The sequence below is a fragment of the Chiloscyllium plagiosum genome, unplaced genomic scaffold, assembly GCF_037043375.1.
Source record: "Chiloscyllium plagiosum isolate Xiang-an unplaced genomic scaffold, Cpla_swu_hap1 HiC_scaffold_45, whole genome shotgun sequence".
In the NCBI taxonomy this organism is placed as follows: Eukaryota; Metazoa; Chordata; class Chondrichthyes; order Orectolobiformes; family Hemiscylliidae; genus Chiloscyllium; species Chiloscyllium plagiosum.
This window is the reverse complement of record NW_028270183.1, coordinates 36,054,079-36,067,748: the sequence shown is the minus strand read 5'-3', so window position 1 is coordinate 36,067,748 and position 13,670 is coordinate 36,054,079. Positions and strand designations below refer to the sequence as shown.

At 46.3% G+C, this 13,670-nt stretch overlaps 1 protein-coding gene across 1 annotated transcript; it reads left to right on the top strand.

Annotated features, from left to right (window-relative positions):
* Window positions 1–11,671: 11,671 nt before the first annotated feature.
* LOC148136471 (zona pellucida sperm-binding protein 3-like) lies at window positions 11,672–13,077 on the top strand. The gene is made up of 5 exons (XM_087983214.1): window positions 11,672–11,798; window positions 11,890–12,067; window positions 12,151–12,277; window positions 12,358–12,446; window positions 12,939–13,077. Exons 1-5 carry the CDS (start codon window positions 11,672–11,674, stop codon window positions 13,075–13,077), a joined length of 660 nt encoding a protein of 219 aa, XP_087839340.1.
* The last annotated feature ends 593 nt before the right edge of the window (window positions 13,078–13,670 follow it).

Below are 13,670 nucleotides of genomic sequence, written 5' to 3'. Positions count from 1 at the left end.
ATTCTAAATTCAACCAAACTGTGATTGCTCCTTCCAAGAAGATTCCGAAATATGAAGTCATTAATTATTCCCGTCTCATTACACAGGACCTGATCGAGGATAGCTTGCTGTTGTGGTTCTGTTCGCCAAGCTGGAAGTTTTTGTTGCAAACGTTTCGTCCCCTGGCTAGGCGACATCATCAGTGCTTGGGAGCCTCCTGCGAAGCACTTCTTTGATGTTTCCTCCGGTGTTTATAGCGGTCTGTCCCTGCCGCTTCCGGTTGTCAGTTTCAGCTGTCCGCTGTAGCGGTTGGTATATTGGGTCCATGTCGATGTGTTTGTTGATGGAGTTTTTGGATGAATGCTATGCCTCTAGGAATTCCCTGGCTGTTCTCTGTCTGGCTTGCCCTATGATAGTAGTGTTGTCCCAGTCATGTTGCTTGTTATCTGCGTGTATGGCTACTAAGGATAGCTGGTTTCGTGGCTAGTTGATGTTCATGTATGCGGATTGTTAGCTGTCTTCCTGTTTGTCCTATATACTGTTTTGTGCAGTCCTTGCATGGTATTTTGTACACTACATTAGTTTTGCTCATGTTGGGTATCGGGTCCTTCATTCTGGTGAGTTGTTGTCTGAGCGTGGCTGTTGGTTTGTGTGCTGTTATGAGTCCTAGGGGTCGCAGTAGTCTGGCTGTCAGTTCTGAGATGCTCCTGATGTATGGTAGTCCTTTTGGTTGTGGTATGTCCTCGTTCCGTGGTCTTTCTCTTAGGCATCTGTTGATGAAGTTGCGCGGGTATCCGTTTTTGGCGAATACCTTGTATAGGTGTTCCTCTTCTTCTTTTTGCAGTTCTGGTGTACTGCAGTGTGGTGTGGCCCTTTTGAATAGTGTCCTGATGCAGCTTCGTTTGTGTGTGTTGGGGTGGTGACTTTCATAGTTTAGGACTTGGTCTGTGTGTGTGGCTTTCCTGTATACCCTTGTGGTGAATTCTCCGTTCGGTGTTCTCTGTACCATCACGTCTAGGAATGGGAGTTGGCTATCCTTTTCTTCTTCCCTCGTGAATCGGATTCCTGCGAGTGTGGCGTTGATGATCCGGTGTGTTTTTTCTATTTCCGTGTTTTTAATGATTACAAACGTGTCAGACATAGCTGACCCAGAGTTTGGGTTGAATTTGTGGTAGGACTGTTTGTTCTAACCTTTGCATAACTGCCTCTGCTATGAGTCCCGAGATTGGTGATCCCATGGGTGTTCCGTTGATTTGTTCGTAAATCTGGTTGTTGAATGTGAAGTGTGTTGTGAGGCACAAGTCCAGTAGTTTAAGTATGCCGTCTTTGTTGATAGGTTCAGCGTCCTGTTTTCTGTTCTGTATGTCCAGTAGGTTGGCTATTGTTTCTCTGGCTAGGGTTTTGTCAATCGAAGTGAACAGTGCCGTCACGTCGAATGATATCATGGTTTCTTCTTTGTCAATGTGTATATTTCCGATGTCCAAGAACTCCTGTGTTGATTGTATAGAGTGTTCGGATCCGCTGACCAGGTGTTTCAGTTTCTGTTGTAGTTCTTTGGCCAGTTTGTATGATGGTGTCCCTGGTAGTGATACTATGGGTCTGAGTGGGATGTCTGGTTTGTGTACTTTAGGTAATCCGTAGAATCTGGTGTGTTGTTGCTTTCCGGTTTCATTCTTTGTAGGTCAGCTCTGGTTATCTGTCCGTTTTTTTGTAGATTCCTTAGTGTGTTATTTATCCTATTGGTGAGTTGTGGTGTGGGGTCAAATTCCTTCATTTGGTAGGTGTTGATATCTGTAAGTAGTTGTGCTTTTTGGATGTAATCAGATTTATCTAGGATGACCGTCATTCTGCCTTTATCTGCTGGTAGTATGATTATGTTCTTATCGTTTCTTAGTGATTTCAGTGCTTCCCTCTCCTTGGTGTTGAGGTTATGTGTTTGTTTTTTTCCTTATTATCATAGGTACGACAGTTTGTCTCACTGTTTGTATCTCTTCTGTCAGTCCATTGTTCTTGAGTGTGCATCCTAGTGCTGCTAGGAAGTCTGCTGTCTTGGCGTCCCTGTGGTTGTAGTCGAGTCCCTTGGCCAGTATTGTTCTTTCCGTGTCTGTGAGCTGTCTGTGGGAGAGGTTTTTAACCCAGGTGTGTGTTGTAGTGTCCTCTTTGTTGTGTGTTAGTTTGGCCATTTTTTCTTTTAGTGCCGTTTTTTGTGGTGTGCTGTCCTGTTCTGTCCTATGGTGACAGCCTGTTCTATGGTCCGGGTCCATTCACGATTCGTGGTTTTTGAAATTAACGACTTTTGGCGCGCAATTTATTGTTTGTACTTGTGGAGTCGGTTCTGCGCGTCTGTGATCATTACCTGGATCATCCTGAATCCGTTCTGCTTGGCTGTTTCCCTGGCTTGTGGGTTGTTGACTGGCGGTCTGTATCTGACACATTGTGGAAGGATTCGATTGTTTCGGCATTCGTGTCGGAACCAGAGTTGTTCGTATATGGCGCTTAGTCGGTTAGCGCAGGATTCCCATTTCCTGGCTTGTCACAGCGTCTCTCGCCCGTAAGTGTTCAAAGTTTGTGCGAAGATTTGTAGCTCGGGTGCTCGTTGTTGTGGTTCTGTTCGCTGAGCTGGAAGTTTTTGTTGCAAACGTTTCGTCCCCTGGCTAGTCGACATCATCAGTGCCTGGGAGCCTCCTGCGTAGCGCTTCTTTGATGTTTCCTCCGGTGTTTATAGTGCATCAGGACACTATTCAAAAGGGCCACAACACACTGCAGTACACCAGAACTGCAAAAAGAAGAAGAGGAACACCTATACAAGGTATTCGCCAAAAACGGATACCCGCGCAATTTCATCAACAGATGCCTAAGACAAAGACCACGGAACGAGGACATACCACAACCAAAAGGACTAGCCACACTACCATACATCAGGAGCATCTCAGAACTGACAGCCAGACTACTGCGACCCTTAGGACTCATAACAGCACACAAACCAACAGCCACGCTCAGACAACTCACCAGAACGAGAACCCGATACCCAACATGAGCAAGACGAATGTAGTGTGCAAAATACCATGCAAGGACTGCACTAAACACTATATAGGACAAACAGGAAGACAGCTAACAATCCGCATACATGAACATCAACTAGCCACGAAACGACACGACCAGCTATCCTTAGTAGCCACACACACAGACAACAATCAACATGAATTCGACTGGGACAACACTACTATCATAGGGCAAGCCAGACAGAGAACAGCCAGGGAATTCCTAGAGGCATGGCATTGATCCACAAACTCCATCAACAAACACATTGACCTGGACCCAATATACCAACCACTACAGCGGACAGCTGAAACTGACAACCGGAAGCAGCAGGGACAGGCCACTATAAACACCGGAGGAAAATCAAAGAAGCGCTTCGCAGGAGGCTCCCAAGCACTGATGATGTCGCCTAGCCAGGGGACGAAACGTTTGCAACAAAAACTACCAGCTCAGCGAACAGAACCACAACAACGAGCACCCGAGCTACAAATCTTCGCACAAACTTTGAATAGCTTGCTCCGTCCTCAGTCCCATTAGACCATAAGACCATAAAACATATGAGCGGAAGTAAGGCCATTCGGCCCATCAACTCCACTCCGCCATTCAATCATGGCTGATGGGCATTTCAACTCCACTTACCCGCATTCTCCCCGTAGCCCTTAATTCCTTGTGACATCAAGAATTTATCAATTTCTGCCTTGAAGACATTTAGCGTCCCAGCCTCCACTGCACTCTGTGGCAATGAATTCCACTCTCTGGCTGAAGAAATGTCTCCACATTTCTGTTCTGAATTTACCCCCTCTAATTCTAAGGCTGTGTCCACGGGTCCTAGTCTCCTCACCTAACGGAAACAATTTCCTAGCGTCGACCCTCTCCAAGCCATGTATTATCTTGTAAGTTTCTATTAGATCTCCCCGTAATCTTCTAAACTCCAATGAATACAATCCCAGGATCCTCAGCTGTTCTTCGTATGTTAGACCTACCATTCCAGGGATCATTCGTGTGAATCTCCGCTGGACATGCTCCAGTGCCTGTATGTCCTTCCTGAGGTGTGGGGACCAAAACTGGACACAGTACTCCAAATGGGGCCTAACCAGAGCTTTATAAAGTCTCAGTAGCACAACAGTGCTTTTATATTCCAACCCTCTTGAGATAATTGACAACATTGCATTCGCTTTCTTAATCACGGACTCAACCTGCATGTTTACCTTTAGAGAATCCTCGACTAGCACTCCCAGATCCCTCTGTACTTTGGCTTTACGAATTTTCTCACCGTTTAGAAAGTAATCCATGCTTCTATTCTTTTTCCCCAAAGTGCAAGACCTCGCATTTGCTCACATTGAATTCCATCAACCATTTCCTGAACCACTCCTCCAAACTGTCTAGATCCTTCTGCAGCCTCCCCACTTCCTCAGTACTACCTGCCTGTCCACCTAACTTTGTATCATCGGCAAACTTCACTAGAATGCCCCCAGTCCGTTCATCCAGATCATTAATATATAATGTGAACAGCTGTGGCCCCAACACTGAACTCTGCGGGACACCGCTTGTCACCGGCTGCCATTCCAAAAAAGAACCTTTTATCCCAACTTCTGTCAGACAGCCAATCCTCAATCCATACCAGTAACTCACCTCGAACACCATGGGCCCTCACCTTGCTCAGCAGTCTCCGGTGTGGCACCTTATCAAAGGCCTTTTGGAAGTCTAGGTAGACCACATCCACTGGGTTTCCCTGGTCTAACCTACTTGTCACCTCTTCAAAGAACTCCAACAGGTTTGTCAGGCACAACCTCCCCTTACTAAATCCATTACAATGTGATGTACAATTTGGGTAGCCTATAGACTACACCTATCAGTGACTTTTTCCTTCCTTGAATTCTCCATGGAACCAATATCATCTCTCAGCAACACCCAGATGTCGTCCTTGGATATCAGGAGCGGCATCACCTCCCTTACCTTCCTGTCTGTCTGTCTGTCTGTCTGTCCTTCCGAATAGCCTGATACCCCGGGATGTTTAACTCCCACTCATGACTTGGTGGGAGAGCATTTCGATGATAGTGAGAAACTTTTACTATCGTCATGGAGAGGGATAGGAGTAGATGGTTTGGGAAAGTATTTAACTAGGAGAGGGGGAATTACAGCACTATTACCCTGGAACTGCTGTGTCTAAATTGGGAACAGAAAAATGCACAACAGAAATGTGGAGGTTGTTTCGGGAGCACTTGCTGATAATGCTGGACAGGTTTGTCCCACTGAGGCAAGAAAGGGATGGTAGGGTGAAGGAACCTTGGATGACAAGAAATGTGGAAGATCTAATTGAGAGAAATAATGAAGCTTACTTAAGGTTGAGGAGGCAAGGATCAGACAGGGCTCCAGAGAGTTACGAGATAGCCAGGAAAGAACTGAAGAATGGACTTATGAGAGCTAGATGGGGGCATGAAAATGCTTTAGCGGTTGGATTAAGGAAAACTCTAAGGAATTCTACACTTATGTGAGGAACAAGAGGATGGCCAGAGTCAAAGTAGATCAGGGATAGTGGAGGGACCTTGTGCCTGGAGTCGGAGGAGGTAGGGGAGGTCCTTCATGATTACTTTGCTTCAGTAATCACTACTGAGAGGGACTTTTACCTTTGTGAGGACAGCGTAAAGCAGGCTAATATGCTTCAACAGGTTGATGTTAAGAAAGAGGATGTGCTGAAAAGATGGGCCAGATGGGATATACCTAAGATTACTACAGGGTGCAAGGGAAGAGATTGCTGTGCCTTTGGCGATGATCTATGTCCTCACTGTCCACTGGTGTAGTAGCAGATGATTGGAGGGTGGCAAATGTTATTCCCTTGTTTACAAAAGCGAATAGGGATAATTCTGGGAATTACAGACCAGTCAGTCTTATGTCTGTAGTGGGCAAATTATTGGAGAGATTCTGAGAGACAGGACTGATGATTACTTGGAAAACCATAGTTTCATTAGAGATAGCACGGCTTTGTGAGTGGTGGGTCATGCCTCACAAGCTTTGTTGAAGGATATGACAAAACACATTGATGAAGGTAGAGTAATGGATATGATGTAAATGGATTTTAGCAAAGCATTTGATAAGGTACCTCATGGTAGGGGCATTCAGAAAGTAAGGAGGCATAGGATACAGGGATATTTCCTGTCTGGACACAGAATTGGCTGGCCAATAGAGGACAGAGGGTGGTAGTAGATGGAAAGTATTCAGCCTGGAGCTCGGTGACCAGTGGTGTTCCACAGGGATCTGTTCTGGGACTTCTGCTCTTTGTGATTTTTAGAAATGACTTGGTGAGGAAGTAGAAGGGTGCGTTAATAAGTTTGACAATGGCATGACCGTTGGTGGAGTGGTTGATAGTTGGAGGGCTGGTGTAGTTGCAACGGGACATTGACAGGATGCAGAGCTGGGCTGAGAAGTGGCAGATGGAGTTCAACCTGAAAAACTGTGAAATGATTCATTTTGGAAGTTTGAATTTGAATACAAAATACAGGATTAAAGACAGGATTCTTGGTAGTGTAGAGGAACAGAGGAATCTGGGGGTCCATGTCCATAGATCCCTCAAATTTGTCACCCAAATTGATAGGGTTGTGAAGAAGTTACATGGTATGTTGCCTTTCATGAGCAGGGGAATTAAGTTTAAGAGCTGTAAAGTTGTGCTGCAGCTCTGTAGAGCCCTGGTTAGACCACACTTGGAATATTGTGTTCAGTTCTGGTCGCCTCGTTATCGGAAGCTTTATAGAGAGTGCAGAGAAGATTTACCAGGATGCTGCCTGGACTGGAGAGCATGTCTTATGAAGAAAGGTTGAGGGAGCGAGGGTTTTTCTCATTGGAGCAAAGAAGGATGAGAGATGACTTGACAGAGGTGTACAAGATGATGAGAGGTGTCGATAGAGTGAATAGAACAAGACTTTTTTCTAGAGCGGAAATGACTATCATGAAGGACATAATTTTAAGGTGATTGGAGGAAGGTTTAAAGGAGATGTCAGAGGTAGGTTCTTTACACAGAGAGTGGTGTGTGTGTAGAATGCACTGCCAGCAGTGGTAGTAGTGTCAGATACATTCGGGACATCTAAGCGACTCTTGGATAGGCACATAGATAATAGTGGAATGAAGGGAATGTAGGTTAGTTTGATCTTCCAGGTCGGCACAACATCGAGGGCTGAAGGGCCTGTACTGTACTGTACTGATCTATGTTCTATGACCATCCTGTAACCATGTCTCCATTATTGCTACTAAATCATATTCATTTGCGATGATTTGTGCCATTAACTGAACGACCTTGTTACAGATGCTACGAATATTTAGCTAAAGTGTCCTTATGCTAGTTTTCATACCTTCATGATTTCCAACATCTCTAATAACGTCTCCCGAGTTATCCTTCCTTTTTCCTTCTTTCATGGTCTGCCTTGTAGTTAAGGGGGAGAAGGAGAAGACAGCAGAAACTGGAAAGCAGAGTCAAACAGTGTGGTGCTGGAAAAGCACAGCAGGCAGCATCCAAGGAGCAGAAGGCACGACGTTTTGAGCATAAGCTCTTCATCAGGAATGATAAACTTCATCAGTTTAGGTGGAGACCGTCCCTGCTATACAGATCCCTACCCCATGAAATGGAACCCCTCCTTCCCTTCCCACACCACTCTTCACCACATGTTCCCTTCTCTAGTTTCCTCATCCCTAAGCCAATTTGCACCTCTCACTAATGCTGCCATTGGACCAATCCATTTGTATCCTCCTACAACATAACACATCCCTCTGCTTTGTCAACCACCCGGCCAATCATTGTGTCACTCACAAATTAACTGATCATCCTCCCCCGCTCTCTCGAACATCATTTATGGAGATGACAAACAGCGTGGGACCCAGCACCAATCCAAGCGGTACACCGCTGCTCCAGTCACACAGATAAACTTCAACAACAACCCTCTGTCTCCTGCTCAAAGACAGTTCTGGATCTAACTTCCGAACGTACCCTGGATCCAATGGGATTTTATCTTTATTAGTTTCCCGTGTGGGACCTTGTCTCAGGCCTTACTGAAATCTATAGAAACTACATTGTCTAATTCGCCACCATCAACATTCCCTCACTCCAACATTGGTCGACACTGACGGATTGTGTGCGGTCTACAACATACACTGCAGCAATTTACCAAGGCTCCTCCAACAGCAACTTCCAAACCTGCGACCGCTCGCACCCAGAAAGTTCACACCTTCCTCCCATGTTACACAGTTGGAACGTCGCTGAAACTGGGTTCACACATTCCTGTACCACTCTCCCTAACACCTTCTCCAGGATAGCTGGGGATTTTCCAGCAACACATTTTCAGCTCTGATCTCCAGCATCTGCAGTCCTCACTTTCTCCTCCTCGCTGGGGGTTGGTCAGGAAATGTTGGCATGGCCAGCACTGCCCACATCCACCCAGTAACCAATAAAAATAAGCAGGCAGTAACCAACCAAGAGAGGAGCCCCCAAGGGGATGTGAATGGAAGGACAATGAGCACAGTAACATCCAGAGGAAAAGGAGTTTGAACCAAAACTTACAGGAAGAAATTAAGCAAAACGGGGCTGAGGAGATGTTCCTGGATTTGTTGAACACCGTGTTGTGTGAAAAGCTGCAAAGTGACTCAGTGAAAGAGGTGCTTTTCCTCAAGTTTACACTGAGCTTTATCCCAGCACAGCTGGAGGCCATAGACCTCAATCCTGTCCCCATCAACACTCCCACAGGAAGGTACAGATCAGGCTCAGTTACAGACTGAGGCTCCTTTATACTGAAAGGAATAGTCCCTCTACACTTTTACACTGAAGCAAAAACTCCCCCTACCCTGTCCCCATCAAACAGGGACAGCTACAGATTGATAATGTATAAAGCTCGCTGTTCTCTTTTAAGCTGAAAGTGAACCTATCTCAACACTGTTCATATCAAACACTCCCAGAACAGGGACATGATGCAATGAGATTCTTACAAATAAAACACTATCGACTCTTTGAAACTGAGAGTAAAGCTCAATCTTCCTTTTTAAAATGAATGGAAAGCTCCCTCAACACCCCTGACCTGCATTGACCTACTGCCATCCCACCTACTTTCGCTCACCACACCCACCCTCCTATTAATCACTCAGCCCCCCTTTCCCAACCCACATTCCTGATGACAGGCTGATGCCTGAAACACCAACTCACTTGCTCCTTGGATTTTGCATAACCTGCTGTGCTTTACCACACTTTACGACTCTCACCTCCAGCATCTTCAGTCCTCACTTTCACCCTCAACATGATCCCAACCAATCAATCTCTCCCACAAGCAAGGTCAGCGTGGGATTAGATACAGAATACAACTCCCCTCGCTCATTTACACTGAACGTAAAGCTGCTTCTACACTTGTAAACTAAATGTAAAGCTACACTGTTTACAGCAAACACTAACAAAGCAGAAACATCACAGAGTTAGAAACAAAGTAAAAGATCCTACTCTTTACAACTGAAACAAAAGCTTCCTCCACTCTTGAAAACTGGAAGGAAAGTTGTCCCCAGGACAGAGACAGCACAACGTGAAATACAGAGTAAAACTGCCTCTACTCTATGAATTAAAAGTGAACTGAAAGTTAGGTTCTCCCTCCAGTGCCCCAGCCAAGGACAGGTTTAGATACAGAATAAAGCTTCTTCCAACATATACTCCCAAGGATAGGTACAGTACAAGACAAATCCCTTCATTCTGCTCAAACCCTGTTTCTAATTCCCACACAATCTCTCCATGGTTCTCACTGTCAGACTGCCCAGGTTAGGATGGGCAGAATACAGCAGACCCTCTCCAGGCTCAACGAGCTACCTTTGATGATTGTAGTCATGGGGATTTCCTGATGAGATCTTGTGGAGCTGAATTCAGTCAGGTGACAGCACAGCAACTCACAGCCACTCCTATTGGCCCAAATGTAATCGATCCTCCTGAGAACAAAGCCATGAGTTCAGTCATTGGTGGAGATTGTCGAGATTGGGGCTGGTCGATTGGTTCAATGCTGCTGCTCCTGGTCATATTGGTATCAGGTGAGTGTGGGTTGTGTGTATAAAAGGAGCTGGTTGGGGAATGTGGGGATGGTTGAGTTGTTTGGGATCATGGGTGATTTTGTAATGAGGGGTTTGTTCCCTGTGTTAATGTTAGTTGGAGCTGTCTGTTGCTCTGACACATGGCAGCAGTTTTTGAACCAGAGGTTTCCATGGGGATTTGTGAGAGCCAGCCCTGTTCCTGAGAGAGTCCCTTCTCATGGGGGTTCTAGGTTCCCAGTGTCTGAGGTTGTGAGTGTGTCCCCACTACAGACTGTGATGGTGCAGTGTGGAGAGCACAACCTGCTGGTCAAGGCCCAGCTGGATTTATTTGGAACTGGGCACCTGATTAAAGCTGCTGACCTGACCCTGGGGACAGTAGGTTGTCAGCCAACCAGGGTCTACCCTGAGAACCACACTGTCCTCTTTGACTATGGGCTGCATGAGTGTGGCAGCAGATTGCAGGTAATGGGAGTTCTCCACACTTGCAGGAAGCTTGGGTTGTAGCTTATTCCAGTTAGGGTTACATTGAGGAACATTGACTTATTGAGGGTCTGTCTCCTGCTAGCTTCCTATACTGGATTAGACTGGGCCTTACCTGGTCTTATCTCTAAGCATATGCTGCTGTTCTCATTGGTTTAGAAGCTTTGGATTATATGGGTGGTTCTGTTAATGTTTTATAGCTACTGAATTAGCTATAATGTGGAGGAGTGAATGATTTGAACTTATTCCTGAATGTGAACAAAACACTGCTCCTTCTATCAGTGCTTTCCAGCATGACACTTTTCTATAGTGAAATCTGAAGAAAACAGCTGTCTTGTTGTAGCAGAATGATGTGCTTAGTTTTGTGGTGAGCAGTCTATTATCCTCCGAGTGGATTTATTTGACTCACTTAGTCTAGTTTCATCCCTATTGTGGGACTGTTGGGAATAAATTGACTTGTCTAGTCCTTGAGCTCTATATCTGACCTGTTGGTAAAACTGTTTTGGTTCCATTCTGGTTAATTCATGCTTTTGAACTTGGTTTTTGCTTCTCACTAAAGCTGATGTTTCACTAACCTTGTTAGTCATCCCTTCCCATAATCTGAAGACTTCCTGTTTTACCTTGTAGATAAAGATCACCATGTTCCTGTTCCATCTATCTGTAATTCTGCTGTGATCTTAAAACCAATCCTGTTGACCAACTGAGCATTCCCTGGCCTTTGGATATGGAATTCCAATAATTCCTGATTTTTGGAATGATGCAATACCATCTTGCATTGATCCTAAAAGACTAACCACCAACCACTGACCTATTGTATTCCAGTTGTGGTCACTCCAGATCTCTAGTCTGTCACACTCGGCAAAGAATTGTTGCCATGGGATGTTGTGAACCCTGTGTAGATCTTTCTCCATTCAGATCAGTTTCTCATTCCTTAACCTGGTGTCTTTCAGATCACTGGGGATTTCCTGATCTACACCACCCACCTGACCCACACCCCAAACTATCCTGGATCTGTCATTGTGAGAACCAATGGGGCTTTTGTTCCCATTGAGTGTCGTTATTTGAGGTGAGAATCTTTACTTGATCGTCAATATGATCCCCAGCTGCTGCTGTTGTCTGACCCTGGCCTAAAATGTCTGCCCTGTCTCTCCCCAGGAAGGGCAATGTGAGCAGTAACCCCATCAATCCCACCTGGATCCCATTCAGCTCCACCAGGTCTGGAGAAGGCCATCTGTCATTCTCCCTGCGTCTAATGAATGGTACGTGATGGGTGACTGGGGAGGGATCTCCTGGTGTCACTCACTGCGAGTTACATTCACTGTCTCCAACCCTTGTCCTCCTATACTTCAGGTGACTGGCTCACAGAGCGCTCTTCCACTGTCTACTCTCTGGGAGACCTCATTCACATTGAGGCGTCTGTTTCAATGGTCCATCACGTGCCCCTGAAGCTGTACATTGATCGCTGTGTAGCTACACTGAGCCCAGACAAGGACTCCACCCTGAGATACAGGATCATTGACTACAATGGGTAAGGAGCTCTCTGCTATCTCCAACTGTTCCCATCTCAATGGCTTCCCTCCATTCACTTCACGGCCCTTTGTCCATCTGCAGTTGCCTCCTGGACAGCATAGCTGAGGACTCCTTTTCATCCTTTGTGTTGCCGGGAGACGGGCGGGAGCCAGACAAGCTCAGGTTTGACCTGGATGCGTTTCGTTTCTATGGCGATGAGCATTCCTTGGTAAGAGGAAGCTGCTGATTGGCTTCTCCATAGTGGGAGGGAGTCACTAAATGCTGAGTTGTTCTGAATGTGTCCCTCAGATTTTCATCACCTGTCACCTGAAAGTTGCTGCCGTGGATCAGGGAGATTCCAGGAACAAAGCTTGTACTTTCCAGAAGCTGCAGAATATGTAAGTTCCCTCTCTGTCCCTCAGGGATGTTGTTGTTGGGAGAGGTGATGCACCATGTGGTTGATGGGCTGGTTCTCTCGTTTAGCTGGACCCCATTGGAGGAATCTGACAGTGACATTTGTGCCTGTTGCCATGTGGGGAATTGTGGGAGCACATGGGAGATCCTGTTCCCCTCCAGAGGAAGGAGACCTTGGTCCTGAAGCTGGTAGGACATTGACCATCTTGATGTTGTGGATCCTCCCATCTCCATCTCTCCCTGACTGAAATGTTTGATCTTGCAGAGAGTGAAGCTGGATTGAAGTGGGAAGGGGAGGCCTCACTTGGCCCCCTGATCATCCTGGATACTGGGCTGACCAACCTGGCAACTGAGCCCCTGCCTGAGGTTGAAGGAAGGATACAGGAGAGGTCTCCAGGTGGGGAGCTGCCTGCCTGCTAGTTTCCCTTTCTGTCCCTGTTTCTCTCCGTAACCATTGGTATCTCCTTGTTCTGTAGGTGTGGAGTTGGTTGTGTTGGTGACCCTGACTGTGACGGTGGTCTGTCTGATCTCTGCTTCATTGCTGGCCTCGGTCCTGTACAGGAAACACAAGCGAACACCCATCAACCTGTGATGACACCGTCAATAAAGCAGTGATTCATGGTGTCTTCTGTCTGGAGCTGGTTTTTCTGCATCCTCTTGTTAAAATATTCCTGGGTACAATCTCTGGGCTTGGCCTGTCCAATCCATGCATTGAGCTTCCAGGATGATTGATTGGGTTATTGAAGATATTGTTTGCAGTTCGCTTTATCCAGTGAGTACAGGGGGCTGTAGACCTCACTGGAAAGGGGTTTCTGAATTTGATGAAATTGCTGTTTGCAGAACATGGCAGGAACTGCTCAGATGTGGCAGCATCTGAGGGTGAAACAGCTGGTGTTTCCAGTCTGTTCTGATCCTCTTCAGAAGTGTCCAAGTGGATTCCCACTGTTCCTGTCTCTATAGTTCAGTCAGCCAGAGTGAGGCATCCATTGGGAAATGACTCTGCAGGGTCTGGAGAAATGCCTGCAGCTTTCTCCATTTAGAGTTGGCCTCAGGGTGTCAGATATAGAACCTGATTTGGGATCCAGTGGGGTGAGGACCTGGCTGTGGGGTATACTCCAGGGTTTTGAAGGTTGCTTTTGTGGTGCTGTGGGTGGCTATAGGGTCAGTGCAGGCTGTAGCAGCCCAGAGAATGGTGCTGTAATGGGCTG

Excerpts from the sequence above, each read along its gene's own strand:
- LOC148136471 (XM_087983214.1), top strand. The coding sequence starts at position 11,672 with ATGTCTGCCCTGTCTCTCCCCAGGAAGGGCAATGTGAGCAGTAACCCC. Across the intron at positions 12,068-12,150 it reads AGGATCATTGACTACAATGG|TTGCCTCCTGGACAGCATAG; the intron begins GTAAGGAGCTCT and ends GTCCATCTGCAG. Across the intron at positions 12,447-12,938 it reads TTCCAGAAGCTGCAGAATAT|GTGTGGAGTTGGTTGTGTTG; the intron begins GTAAGTTCCCTC and ends CTTGTTCTGTAG.